Source organism: Vombatus ursinus, unplaced genomic scaffold, assembly GCF_900497805.2.
Source record: "Vombatus ursinus unplaced genomic scaffold, bare-nosed wombat genome assembly UNPS02014863.1, whole genome shotgun sequence".
Lineage (NCBI taxonomy): Eukaryota > Metazoa > Chordata > Mammalia > Diprotodontia > Vombatidae > Vombatus > Vombatus ursinus.
Window position 1 is genome coordinate 11,108,439 of NW_020954641.1, and position 15,336 is coordinate 11,123,774.

General features: G+C 44.2%; 1 protein-coding gene across 1 annotated transcript in view; it reads left to right on the plus strand.

Moving 5' to 3' along the window:
- Positions 1-4,552: 4,552 nt before the first annotated feature.
- The window catches only part of SLIT3 (slit guidance ligand 3), a 722,516-nt gene continuing 711,732 nt past the window's right edge, over positions 4,553-15,336 (plus strand). The window contains exon 1 of the mRNA XM_027841688.1: positions 4,553-4,752. Within this exon, the coding sequence (XP_027697489.1) occupies positions 4,553-4,752 (200 nt within the window). The remainder of the gene's footprint in view (positions 4,753-15,336) is intronic.

A 15,336-nucleotide genomic window follows, 5' to 3' on the forward strand; every position in this document is an offset into this window, starting at 1 on the left:
CCCTTTTCCTCTTTCTTCTGGGTAAGACCTAACTTGACCCTTCCTGTTTAGTCTAAGGAGCCTGAGAAGGCATAGAAGGCACTAAAGGACTAGCTCAGAAATCGTGCTAATCTCTTCTTGTTAACCAAGCTGGTGTTTTCCAAACAATCCATAAACCTGACAGGTGGTGGGAGAGCTGGTTCAGGCCCCCACTGCCTACCTAGGGCAGTAACAACTTCTGGAAGCTACTAGTAGCTTCCTCCTTCCCTTCCCAATCCCCTCAGGATTTGTTTTATGAGCAGGTGTTCCTGGTTAATTAGGTGATTAATACTCTTCACATTTGGGGAACTATTTCCCGGGTGATGACTCCTGCACAGCTAAAACATGAGAAAAGTCTGCAACTTGCAGCATTGAAAGGGCAGGCAAGGCATGAGAGTGATCACTCCCCTTCCCATTATGCCTTTCACTTTTGCTTCTCCTCAGATGGCAAGGAGTTTCATCAACTCTGCCCAAGAACTTTGTAGCTCCCTAAACTTCAAGGAAGAGGCTGAGTTTCTCCTATTGGGGTTAGTAGGCTCAATGCAATCGAGTTGTAAGACAGACTGGATCAACTTACAGATTTTGCCAGCTTCCCTCACTCATCATCTACTCCCAGGAAGAATCTGAGAGCTCACTAGTGTGATTTGACCTTTCCCAGAAATAAGAGCTGCACTGGCCTGAACCCCAGGATGAATTTCATTTAAGATACTTGTTATGTCCCAACCTCACTGCTATAATCCATGATTCCTTACCCTCCTTCTGTGAGCTCCCTTTCCCTAGATCAAAAACCTGCTCTCAGAATCTGGAATTCATTCCCATATACCAATTCATATGATTACCTCTCCCAAGGGATTTGCATCTTAATGGGGATCTACACTAGTAGGGAGGAGATTTGACTTTTGAACATGGGCAAATCAAGTGGTCTCTCTGGACCCCAGTTGCCTCATCTGTCCAAAGAGGTGGGGTACAATTGTAACTTAGCTGTTTTAAATCAAGGAGCTGGACCAGGTGATCTTTTGGGGAAAGATCTTTCTCCTGCACATATATCTATGAATTTCTAAGGACTAAAACTCCTCAAAGGGATTTCAATTATCAGACCGAATGGAGGACAAGAATGTTTTGAGGACAGGTGCATTTTCTTAACATCTGTGAAATAACACTGAGGATCTTAGTCATTGATGTTTAGACATTCTGCCCAGTGGCATGATCTCCTTGGGATATGCCTAGCCTAACTCTAGGTAGGGTCTGCCAAATTTGGTAGGCACATAGATACATATTAATATGTAGATACATATTAAGGGAAAGAGAAATGGTGCTTTTCTCAGTTCCTCATATATCTTCCACTTTCCTCTTCCTTGGCAATGAATTCTCTTACTTTTCCAGCTTCTTCCTGCAAAGGAAACCAAGTCCATGAAGAAAAAAAAAAGCTTGTAACTTTTACAAAATCATTTAAAGATTCTGTCCAACAAATGAAATATCCCCCAGAAGTCTTTGTGAAAAACACAGCCCCCCTGCTGTGGTATGAATGCAGCAGAGAGACAGTCTAAAACCCAGCCCAACTGGGACTGCAGAAGAAGGGGAGAAAGCTTTAGTATACATTTGGGAAAACAAAGAAAATCCTAATACTTTCTTCTCCAGACAGTCTCAGACTCTTTTGTGCCCTTGGGCCCTTGCCCAATTCTCTCATCTGCCTCAGTCTTCGTACTAAATTGGTTCAAGGTTTGGAGGAGAATTTTGGAGGGAGAGACGGAAGATGCTTGGAGTTCTTAAATGCTGAAGTCACCCCAAGGATGGAAACAGAGGATATCTCTGGCCACCAGAGGGCGATGCCACTGCGGAAAGAGCACCGAGTGATAAAGAAGCCAGAGCAAGAGTAGGTGGAAGTATAAGGCTTCTTGGAAAGCAAAAGCAGTCAATTGCATACATATGCAGGTGAGGAGGAGTGTGTGTGTGTGTGTGTGTGTGTGTGTGTGTGTGTGTGTGTGTGTGTGTGTGTGTGTGAGTGTGTGTGTGTGTGTGTCTTTATACAATAATTCATATGCCACTTCCACTACAAATTCACAGCTGTCCTCAGAAAAAGTCCTGGAAACTAAATGGGGTGGTATGCAGAAGCTTCCAGACGTTTTTTCTATTTGTGAAGGAAAAGGAATGTGTGGAGTAGAAAGTGAGAGTGAGACAGTCAGATAGACAGCTAGACACAGATAGAGTCCCTATGCAGAGCCTGTGTGTGAGCCCCCTGTCTGTGTGTGTGTGTGTACCAGGATCTCATCAGACCCATTAGACTAGGTCAAACACAAATAAGTCTAGATTTTCCTTCCTTTCTCTCCTCTATTCTTCCCCTCCCCCCCTAAAAAAAAGTTCAACTAATTTAAGTGAAGTATTTATTCATCTCTCTGCAATTCATATCCCCCTCTAATAAACTTCTTAAGGGCAAAAATAATGTCATATTCCCTCATTATATCCCTGTCACTTACCAAAATGTTCTGCTCATAGTGGGATCTTAATAGATGTTTGTTGAATTAAATGGAGTTGGTTAGATCCAGAAAATCTAAAACCCAGAGAGCATTTGGGAGTTAACCCTCTGAGCTTAGCAGAATTTCCCCTTCATTCCATTCCTGCTTCTTGTCCTGGTTCAGTGCTTTGGTGTATTGAAGGGTGAGGGTGGGAGGGACACCGTTGTGAAATGTGTCAAGAATTGACAATAGGGACAAAGGTAGAGTCCTAGGTATGATTGACTCTGAAGAGTGAAGGTCTCACTGGGTCATACAGTCCCAACTGTGAGAAGTAGAAAAGAACCTTAGGGATTTCTAGCCCAACCCATCTCATTTTCAGAGGAAGAAACTGAAGTCCAATAAGGTGTCTCTGATTTGTGAAGGATAGGAGTCTGACAGGTTTATATCAGTATGGAAAGTGTATCCATGGTGTGCAAGGTATGAAAGCATATGAAGGTGCATGAGTCTGGCCGGGTAAGTGCTCCCGTGTGTATATAACCCATATAATTCCCATGTGTAATAACCGTATGTCTGGAACACCTTTTGGAGTTAATGAAAGTGAGATTTCGGAGATGACTTTCCAGAAAGGGTTATTTCTTTGGCTGGCTTAAAAGTTTCATCCCCAGTTAAAATGCAAATGTTTATAAACAGTCTTTTTAAAAATGCAATTTAGCTGTACTGAAAGGAGCCTTTCAGAGAAGACACACCTAAAATCACACTATGTGGGTTTGTGTCTACTCTATCTACTCAAAAGCTTGCCCCTGACATCGTTTCACACGACAATAATTACAAAAGACCTCCAGCATTTTCTGTAGACAGCAGCTGGTGAATTTATTTGGAAAACAGGTAGTCTTTCACAGGATAGGCAGGTGTGAATTGTTGGTTGTGACTTGTGATCTGGATCTTTCCAGGGAATACTTACAAAGATGAGTTCACAGATCCATTGAAATGTAAAATGCAAATCTCCCAATGGGGTAACATATTAAACATTATCAATTATTTATATCTTACTGTGAATGAGTTTATCAGTCTTTCTCAACAGCAGGTTTTGATAGTGGTTAGAAGCACTATGACCAAAGCACTGAGCCAGGACAAGAATAAGGGAAAGGTAGCTCAGCTCCGTAGATTGAAGGTTCGGAAAACAAATGCCAACTTCACCGTTTCTCCTAGGGTGGGCCCTGATATGTGTACAGTAGTGCAGGCGGTGATTTGAGTGTGTTTCTGAGCAGTGCTCGGTGTTGCCTTCAGGGACAGTCCTGTACACCTGGACTCCCACCGGCCCAACTTCGATTCCCTCTCGCCCCTATCCACAGCTCCCTCCCTCCCGTCCTTACTCGCCCGTAGCTTCTGAAAGTTCCCAAGTTACTTGACATCACAAGTGGCGCAGCCAATAGGAGGCGGAGCTGGCGTTTTTGGGGGGGCGGGAGGGGTGGGCCCCACGTCTCCTGTGTCTGCCCTGCTCAGTGAATGGAGAGAAGGAGAACCGTCCAGCTCGCTCGCCCACCCCGTGCCCCCGCTGCTCCTGCCGCCACCACCACCCACCGCGCTCCGCAGAGCCTGCCGGAGCCAATCCCTCACCCCCCGCCCCAGCTCCAGCTCCAGGACCCCAGCTAGCTACCCGCCTTCCCACCTGGGCAGGTTGGGCGATGCGGAGCGGGGCAGCCCGAGCCCCGTGGATGGAGCCCCCGCCACCCCGTGCGCCCCTCTCCAGCGTCCCGTGCGCCTGAGCTCAGGACTGTCCCCGCTCCCCAGCACCCCCTCCTCCGAGCCGCCGAGGGCCCCCTGCCCCGCCCCCTCAGGCAGGAGCGCCGGTTCTCTAGCGCCTCGACTCCCTCCCTTTCCCCTTCCCCCGCCCGAGGCCGCCCCCGGCTGCGCTGCGCCCAGCTGCCGGCTCTCTGCTTCGCCGCAGCCTTCCCCGCTGCAGCCACCACTCCAGCGGCTGCTCTCGGCTGCATTCCGGCCGGCGGGACAGTCTCCGCCGGGCCCCGGGTGCTGCGCTGTGCTGCGGCCACGAGCGCGGCCAGCCTGGGCCCCCGGACAGCATGGCCCCGAGTCGGACAGAAGCCGGCTCCGCGCGCCTCTGGCGGGCGCTGGCGATGGTGCTCTCCCTGGTAAGCGCCCTGAGCTGGCCCCCAGCCTCAGCCTGCCCCACCAAGTGTACCTGTTCGGCCGCTAGCGTGGACTGCCACGGGCTGGGCCTCCGGGCGGTGCCCAGAGGGATCCCTCGCAACGCTGAACGCCTGTAAGTAGCCCCTCTCCGCTCCTCCCACCCCATCCCAGTCCTCTTCTTTTCCCTTACCAGACCCGGGCCACCCACCTGGGCTGTCCTGCAGCGACCAACCCCAGCGCACCCTCTGGAAAGAGGTCTGGACGGAGGACTCCTTTCTTTTTCCATGGGAGAGCTGAAGGCAACCTTCGCACCCAGTTTCCCTTTTCCAACGCCCCTCAGGCTGATTTTCAGGTCTACAGCCAGGTGGGCAGGAGTTCCCTCCCTGGTGGGGGGACGGCAGGCTATGCTCTGCCATTCTGAGTGTTGGTGGTAAGGATTCGAACCGGGAGGGGCTGCTCTAACAGGCTAAGAACGGAGCGCACCCCGAATAAAGCAGAGCTTGGGTGGGGGCAAGAGCTCTGTGCGACTTCGAGAGACTGGCACCCCGCTGGGTGGGTGTCAGTGTCAGGAGTCAGTACCAACGACATTGAGTTTATTTAGAGTCTAGAGGCTAGCCATCAGGAGGCTACCATGTCAAGTTAAGTTGAACGTGTGCGTATGTGAGAGAGCCGGCCCAACTTCAGAGGAACATAATGAATTTAGAAAGGATTCTTTAGAAACCTCCCTCCAGAGCTCAGACACTTTGAGATGCCAAATTGCAGTCCAGGTTCTTTTATTTTGTTTTTTAATGGCTCGGTTACAAATGCCTCAAAAAAAAAAAAAAAAAAGTGGGATCCAGAATGGAAATGCTGACGGGCCCCTTAAATGAGAAGGAGCGGTATAATCTTACAAACCGCACTCAGCTTCCTATCTTCTGTGTTTGGCAGTGGGGAGCCACTCTGAGTTTGATGGATTGACCCTCGTTTTAACCCCAATTGTGCAACCAAATATTTACTTTTCAGATGTCAACGTTTTGGAAAGGTTTATCATTTTTATACTCGAACAAAATTCAAAACTTGGACCTCTCTGGGACCTCTGAGACAGCGTTGCTGTGGTCCACAGTGATTGTGGAAGGAAGAGGGGAAGGACATGGTGGGAAGAAGGGGAAATGGACTAGGGAACCGAGCCCAGAAGTGGGTGAGGGCATTACTCATGAATGATAGGGGCTTCCTTGCTCTGTCTCTGCCACTCTGAGTCTTTCCCTAGTATATGAGGATGGTTTGTGTGGTTCCAAGTGGGTCTGAACTGTAAAGTGGAGTTAGGATGAGGATAAAATGATTATAATAATCTAACAGCTCCCTTTTAGGTTGGGTTTCAGAGCTTTACAATTTACAACGTGTTTTCCTCATGACCACACTGTGAGGTTGAACTGTGCAAAAATTATTACCACTTTGCAGGTAGGAAACTGATTCAGAGAAGTGACTTCTCTAACGACACATAGCTGGTACATGTCAAAGCTGGGAGTAGAGCAGTCTGGTGCCAATCACACCTTTTTTGGGTCTTCCTTGGTTCATATTAGTTCATCTTGGCTCAAGTCTCCCTGCCTTCAGCATTACTCAAAATGGCCCTCTGTCATGATTTACTCTAATTTTTGGAGCTTTTTTCCTAGGCCTCAACATTCTTGTTCAAGCACTAAGTCTGGCAGGAAGCATCATAGAATAATATTCAGTTCATTTCCAGAAACATGTATTAAGTGGCTACTGTATACAAAGCATTGTACTAAGTACTGGTATTAAAATGAAAAGGAGTCTTTTACAAATGAAGAGACTAGATCCAGGAGAAATAAATGTGACTTACCCAAGAGATTAAATGACTTGCTAAAGGTTGCATGGTTCACAAGTGCCTGGGTGAGAAATCACACCCAGGCCTTAGATCAACCTGCCTGCCTCATAGGGTTGTTAGGAGAATCAATCAGTCAGTCATTAAACATTTATTGAACACCTACTCAGTGCCAGGCACTATGCTAAGAGCTGGAATACAAAGAAAAGGCAAAAGACAGTCCCTGACTTCAAGGAGCTTACAATTTGATGGGGAAAATCATTCAAATGGTATCAATGGTATCAAAAGAAATAACTTAAAGTATAAATGTCAGTCTATGATAATAGCCAGTATTTACACAATAGTGCTTACTATTATCCCCATTAACAGTTGAGGAAACTGAGGCAATCAGAAGTTAAGTGACTTGCCCAGGATCACATAGCTGGTAAGTGTCTGAAGCTGGATTTGAACTGAGGTCTTCATGATTCCAGGCCTTAGTGCTCTATCCACTACACAGTCTAGCTGCTATTATTAATATTATTAATTATTATTATTATGTCTGATATTCTAATCTAATCCAAGTCACATGACTAATTTATGGTAGACCTTGGACTGGAACCCAGGCTTCTTGCCTCCCAGTCTATTCCTTTTTTCCACTAAACGGAAATGCCTCTATGATAAATATTTGTTTTATTGATATGGCTGGGTGGCTTATTTTATAAATCATGTTTCCTCTCCTCTTTTTTCCAGGCCACAATTATGATCTTATGTTAATGTAACAAATGTCAATGTAGGCCAACATCTGTAAACAGACTCTGGACAGAGTTCTAGATGAGGTGGAGATAGCTACTCTATGGTCACTGTACTGCCTCTAATTCTGTTTTTCTGTAAACAGAAACATCCACTTTGGACAAACTAAAAATTTGCACTTCTGAAGTGTCATCTCCCCACATCCATTGTGTTAGTGAGCTGAAAAATTGACTAGGGCCCATTTCCTGCTGCATTTGCAGACCAGTCCCAGGCTACAAGTACCATGTAGCAGCAAGGTTCCCTCCTCTCCCCAACTCGATGCCACATCTGCTTGGGGGTTTCTGGGTACCAGATAATTTCTGATTGGATTGACTAATGGTTCTTCAACCTACAGTGATGACTCCTAACTAGAGGTCAGGGGAGAATTAGAAGAAAAAGGAGAGAGTGATATAGTAAAAAGAACACTGAATTTGGAGTCCAAATAACTCACAGTTACAGCAACAGGAAAAGGCTAAATCTTTCCCACCTCCTTGTTGTGGCTTACAATCCTTTGCTAATCTTATAGCTCTGATACTTATGCTGAATTCTCCTCTTTCCAAAAGTCTGTCTCTGCCTAGGAAATTAAATCTGTCTTCTTGGATCTTGCTGCCCAAGAATCCTTATCTTCCCATTGCCCACACCCTTCACACACCCACATCCAGAAGGCTAAGGGTTAAGGAACTCTTGGAACTCCTCCAGAAGATGGGGTTCAGGAACTTCCAATAAGCATACCACATGGTTTCCCTCTTCATGGCTGCCTTCTCTTGGACTAAGATAGTCATGCCTCTGCCTCTCCAAGTTTGGGACCAAGAACTTGAATTTGGGATCCCCGCACTCCACTAGGACTCCACAGGTGAAAGCACACTCTGTTCCCATATATTCTTTCCCAAAGCAGTCTTTAGTGGCTCTTGGGTGAGGAGGATCCCTCCCCAACCCAAGCACACAGGTCCTATTTTAACTTTGCTCTAGTTTGTCTTCTGAAAAAGGGAGAGGGGAATCTTTGGTTGAAGACTTTCTGTTAGAGATGAGCACAAAGATATAGCTGCTCCTAAAACAGTCCAATCAATGAACAAATATTTGTCAAACACTATATACCAGCTACTGTACAAGGTGATGAGAGTACAAAGACAAAAAGGAAATAGTTCAGTCCCACAATAGTCTGAAGCAACTGGGTAGTGCAGTGGATAGGACATCAGACCCAGAGTTGGGAAGACTGGAGTTCAAATACAATCTCAGACATTTACTAGCTGTGTGACCCTAGGAAAGTCACTTAACCTCTGTTTCCCTCAGTTTCCTCAGCTGTGAAATGAGGACCTATCTCACAGGGTTGTTGCGAGGATCAAATGAGATAATATTTGTAAAGTGCTCAGCACAATACCTGGCACATAAGTGCTATATAACTACTTATGCCCTTTCCTTCCCAGCCCTCACCCCCCATCTGAGCCAATCCGTTCGTCCCCAGGTACCGAGAGGCATCCTACTCGTGACACTTAGGGGTATTTCCATGCCCTGTATAGAAAAATACAGACAAAAGTCCAGACAAAGACTGTACATGCCCTGTTAGCTTACTAGCTTGAGCAGGGGACTAGAAATCCTCTGGTTAACCTCCTATACTTACATGATGTTTGATCACCTCTCTGAGTCTATTTCTTCCTCAATAAAATGGGGGTGAAAAATACCTCAAAGACTTTGCTCCATAGAATTATTTTGTCTCCTAAAAGAGATGAGGGATGTTAGATGCTTAGAATATCTCAGAGTCTGTGAGCATTGTATGAGCTATCAGTAATGGTAGTTGGGCATCATACATGTTTCCCTTTGTTTTGAGGTGTTATTGCCTCCCTGACCAAGGTATAGAGGATAAACATCTGGTTTGTAACAGCTGGCTCAGGCAGGACCATAATAGAATGCAGAAGTAGCCAAACTATCACCATTTCCCCATGCCATTTCTTCCCCTTTTCCATCCTCTCAGTGCAATTCCACAAACATTTATTATGCACCTACTACATACAAAGCATTGTAGTAGATAAACATAGTGAATATACAAACTAAAGCGGGCTCTGCCCTGAAGAAACTTGGATTCTACAGGAGGATACAACTACATACACACACGCACACACACATATACATATTAAAAAGAATGACAACCACCCAACAATTCGTGGAAGGAGAGAATAGTGAAAACAGGCCTATTAGGACAGAAAGCTCCTTACCTGATCTGAGACTCAAAGAAAGCTCCGGCATGAAATTTCAGTTCCACAACCTCTCCCAGGATCTTGGGCATTTCCAGGTTATGCCTGGCCATAATAAAAATGTCTCTGAGGATGAATTTTTGTTTGTTTTCAATTGTATATAGCAAAGAAAGCTAACGACTTAACTTAAAGAATATTGTATTGGCATGAGAGTAGAAACTTTACATTTCTTTCTAAGAGGCTTTTAAACTTCCCATGGCTTTTCTTTTATGGGCAACAGCTATGTTAGCTTTGAAATCAGATGCCTTGCAACCATTTTTTTCTGAACTTGAAAGGATGAAAAATACCTTTTCATGAGGAAGAAGAAACTGTCCAATTAGCTTTCCTCCCTCCTTCTCCCCTAGGTCCTGCCCCCCTCAGGAATCAACTGGCTCCTTCTCCAAAGGCACTTTTTAAGTAGATATTTTTTTTATTTTTTTTTTCGAACTTGACAAACACCATCGATGGTGCTTCATGTACAAAAGAAGAACAGAAGAATAGATTTGTTTGTAGAATTGCAATTCTCTATCATGTACAGCTACAGTCAGCATGTTAGGTCCAAAGATGCCTGATTTCTCTATTTCCCCTTCAACTTTCTTTTCTCGATTGTGTGCACTTAAAAAAAAAAAATGTTTCAGTGACAATTATTCAGGAAGGTAGGTGGGGCAGTGGATAGAGCACTGGACCTGAAGTCAAGAAGACCTGAGCTCAAATTGGCCTCAGGAACTAACTAGCTTGACCCTGGGCAAGTTGCTTAAGTTTTCAGGCTTAGTTTCCTCATCTGTAAAATGAGGGTAATAATAGCACCTACCTTGAAGGGTTGCTGTGAGAATAAAATGAGATATTTGTAAAATGTTGTATAAATACCAGCTTTTTTTTGCATCAGTATTTCTTCCTCCTTAGTCCTCCTTGAGAAATGTAAAACCCTGTAACCAATAAGCAGTCAAGCAAAAAATAAAATAAAATTCATTTGTTGGCAGAGTCTAAAAATGTATATCTCATTTTGTACCATTAGTCTCTTGCCTCTCTATCAAGAAGTTTGTTTCATCGTTGGCTCTCTGGAATTATGGTTGGCCATTGCATCAATCAGACCTCTTAGTTTAAAATTTTTTTTAAAAATATCGTAATTGTTGTATAAATTAACCTCTTGGTTCTGCTCACTTTACTCTGCATTAGTTTATACGAGTCCTCCCAGGTTTTTCTGCAATTATTCCTTTCATGCTGTCTTAGGTTGGAATAAAATTCTACTATATTCATATACCACAATTTATTCTGCCATTCCCCAGGTGATGCACACCCTGTCAGTTTTCAGTTCTTTGCTATAATAAAAAAGGGCTGCTTTGGTTATTTTTGCATGTTTAAATTTGCAAGGCATTTTTATTCACAATATCATTTTGATGAAAATAGGAATAAGGATTACTCAGAGAATCATTTGAACTCTCCTTTACAGGGGGAACCCTGTTAAATTGCCAATAATTGAATGAGTATCCAAGCTGGGATCTGTGTTCCAGCTTCTCCATCATTGTGTCAGCACTTCATAGGAGAAAAGAACTCCTTACTGTCTCTTATAAACTACTTACATTTTTTTCCCCAACTAAGGAGGTGACACCCACAAGAAAGCTAAATAAACACAGAGGAGATTTTGGTGTAATTTATTATCTGTGTAGCGAAGATAGGGACTGAGAAGGGAGGAAGTGAATGGTGGCTGAAATGAAAACATTTACCATGTAGCCCAGAGTAAACAGATGTTGCCTTTACCCTTTAAAGTACAAAAGAAGTCCACAGATGTGATTCTTCTCCAACCACAACTTCAGCCTAGAAAAAAAAAAGAGAAGAAAAAGCAAGACGGATGAAAATGAACCCTCACAGGCTCTCTTCCCCCTTTCCTGCCAAGAGACAGGCAGGGTCCATTTTTCACCGGCAGAGAGGTGGTGGCCCCAACAACAAAGGGCAGGAGTGAGGACAGGAATGGACATCTTTGGCTTTTAGCTTGGCCCTAGCACATGCTGGAGACTGCTGTATTTAAATAAACATTTCCTGTTTGTAAGGGAAAACGGCAAAAGGCTGAAACGTGAGAATGTGGTAACTTAATTTTCTCCATCACTCCAGATGACGTCAAGCTTCCCTGGTGGTTATGTCCAATAAAAACCAACACTGTGTCATAGACTTTCCCTCACTTGACCACAATGGTTCCAAGGTCAACCAGGCAGCTCCCTGAGCAGCTGGACAGTAGGACCTAACATCCCGGCATTTGTAGCCACTGGAGACCAAAGAACTTATTGAAATGATGAGACGTTTGGCATTGTGGCTTCTGATTGAAGAGATGGCAACATGGTGCAGGGGGACAGAATGATAGGAGTATTTTCTTTACTACTACCTATGTCCCTTTCAACCTTAGTCTTGTTTCTTTGGGCCTCAGTTTCCTCATCTGTAAAATAAAAGTGCTGGGCTTAGATTATCTCTGGCTGCCTTTGGGGGTAACTGACATTCCATACTCTTTGCTCTGTCCTCACTTTTCTCCCTACCCCAGTCTAGACAGTTTTGCCTGGCTGGACTAATGTTATGGTCCCCCCCTACTGTTCCCAGTAAACTTGCCCTGATTGGCTCCATCTCTATTAAGTGAAGAGTACTGTTAAAGTGGTTTATATCTTTTCCAGGGGCGTGCTACCTTGTGGTTCATTTAAATAAATTCTTTATTTCATTCGTTTATTTATTTATCTTCTGTGTGGATTTTCACGGGGGAATTTTTGGCCCTGGTTTAAAAAAAATGCATTCATTCCTTCTATCTTTCCTTAAATACCTCCTTTTACTGACTTCCCGTGTCTGCCTCTGTTATTGCTTTTTACTTGAAACAGCTGTATTTACTAGTGTGCTCCACCCTCATTATGTAAGATGGTCTTAACCCTTTCAGATTTGGGAAGGCATTCATGGTCTCCTGGGGGTTAATCCCCATTCTTCAGGAAGCTTTTCTAGGACACTCTAGACCCTAAGTGAGCTAGTAAGAGAGGGCTGGCCTGCTGTGGCACACTCTGGTCTATTTCCTAAGGCAATCTATTACCCATAATGCCCCACCCTTAAATTTAAATGGGACTATCCCAGTTGGGAAGAGAGAGTGGAAAGAGGACACTCATGTAATGAGGGGGATTGTATAGTGGAAAGAACACCCTGGATCTGTAGCCAGAAGACCTGATTTGAATTCTGGCTATGTTTTTAGGCTCCTAGAGGACAGGGACTGGTTCTATCTCAGTCCACCAGCATTTATTCAGATCTTACTAGGTGCTATCTTTTTTTCGTTCTTTTTCTTTTTAAGCTTTGTCCTCTTATGCCCATGGCCTTTTACCTGGTGAGTACTTAAGTCAGTCAAGTATGCATTTATTAAGCAGTTACTCTTGTGTCAGGCATGGTACTGAGTGCTGGGAATACAAAAAGAGGCAAAAGGCAGTCTACTCCCTGCCCTCAAGGGGCTTACCATCTAATGGGGAGACAGACAACAGGAAAACAAGTGCAACTCAGTGGAGCATTTACAAAGGAATATTTACTTCAAAAGGTAAAATCACATACAAAGTTACTCCTCCTAGCACTGGGGAGGAGTAATTCCCACCCCCTCCCATCTCAATCTCTAGGGAGGAGAAGGGGATTTGGGTCACAGTTTAGTGCAGTTCCCACAGAGCACAGCCCCAGTTTCAAGCCTAACCCTTCCTGCACTTGAATCTCAGGCACGCCGGCTCGAGTCCCATGCTATGCTGACTGGCTGTACCACTCAGCCTGTAATCCAGGCTCCAAGGTGGCCAAAGGGTCACCTTTGGCACCTGAAATTAAGGAGGACAAATAAGGAAGAAAAGAAATAAAGAGCCCCTGGGCCACTTCTCAAGAGCTAGGACAAGTGAGAGGTAACTGGGGAAACTGTTACCAGTTCAGTTCATAGTATCTACTCTGGTGCAACAGATAGGTAGCTGTTGCCTGAGAAGAATATAGTCATAAAGATGACGGAAAGAGAGTGACTAGCTCCAAGATGTGGGCAGCCAGTCAAAGTAGGCTACCTCTAACCAAACTGTAGGAGACACATTTGAATTTAATTGTATGACCTTCATCTCTCTGAGCCTCAGTTTCCTTTTCTTTAAAATGAGTGGATTTGTCTAGATGACTTTGGTCAGATCCCTTCCAGTTCTAAATCATATGAACCAAGTATTAGTGTTTTCCACAACAGAGTGAGCGCCTTAGTTCTCATTTGTTGCGGAAACTGCAGCTGCCCAACCTCCTAAACACTTATACATTTCTTCCCTACCTGCAGGAGTGTGGGTATTGCATTCCTGGGCACAGTGGCTCCCTTGGAATAAATTACTTTGGAGGAGGGGTAAGGGATCTGGACATGATGAATGCTGAGGGTGATAGTATTCTGGGTTTGGACTCCACTGCTTTTGTGGTCCTTTCATTCATCTATTTCCAGCTTTCCTAATAGGGCCTGGTATCCCATAGAGAGTATTGTAGACCCCGATTCCACAGCATGTCCAAATTGAGAAGCAATTTGGAAGGTTAGTCTTCTGCTTACTGCAGAGTTTTTATGTGGTCTGAGGTTTGCATTGCATAAATATATTATCATATGTTGGGGTGGATGATTCTGCTGAGGCCTCACTGGCCTGCAACATCTTAAGCTTCCCTTACTTGGGTTCTATTCCCTCAGACCTCATTTCTGAAATGCTGCTAAGATTCTTTAGTTTAGACTCATAGTGAATTTCTGTTAGAATATAATTTCTCTGTTGAATTTTTTTAGAATCCTTAGACTTATTCCTTCCCCATTAGGATGCTACATTCCATGTTGCTAGGCTTTTTTTTTTTTCCTTTACTTTTACCCTGGAAAATTTTTCTGCCTGTGGAATCTACTCCCACCACTATCAGAACTGAGTTGGTTTCTGCTTCATCAGGCCAATGGTTTTCTCTGGCATCTCAGGTATCTTCTGTAAGACAAATAGTATGTTTTCCATGGGCAACATTGGCACAGGAAACAAAATTGCAGAGGAACCAATGGGGCTGGTACCCTTTGCTATTTCTCCATCTCTGCCTTGGACCTCTGTACTCTCAGTACCCATGTGTTTTTCATGTTGAATTGTAGCAAAACAGCCCCCTTTCTACTTATAATCTCACAGAATAAAAATAAAATAGAATTGTTGAGCTCAAATCTCTTTTTAAAAGTGTGTGTATGGTGTTTTTTTTATATTTGACCTAAGTAATTGTGTTTGGAAGCTAGTGCCTTTTAAACCTTTGACTCTAGAGATGTTGGAAATGTCCCACTGGGGGGGGTACCCATTGGTTGGAGGCAGGATTATGGAGTGGGAGTTTAGAAATTTAGCTTGTAGTCTCATCTCTTCTATTAAATGTCATGTACTCATTCCTACCCGTTGGTTTGGTTTATCATCTTCTTTGCCCTGACCTCTTAATGACCTTCTGCTTATCTACTTGGCTGTGACTCAATTGCCTTGCTCTGGTCTATAGCCCTTCCATTCTATGACCTTGGGAAAACAACTTTACTTTTCTGGGCCTCAATTTACTGGTCTTTAAAATGAGGGCTTTGTAGCATTCTCTAAGGCCCCTTTCAGTTCTAATATTTGAGTAAAATGTAAGCTTCTTGAAGGTAGGTTTCAATAATTTCTCTGTGTCCAGTGCCTTGAAAAATGATTATCTTGAGATGATGAGACTACATGCTCATGTACTGCTGCTTACCTCCTTACTCAGTAACATCCTATCTCCCAAACTCCAGGCATTTTCATTGGCTGTCCCTCATACCAGGAATTTTTTCCCTTCTCACCTCTACCTTTTAACCTCTCTGGCTTCTTTCAAGGCTTAACTAAAATCCTACCCTTTCCTGGGTCTCTTTAATGTTAGTTCCTTCCCTTTGATAGCTCCG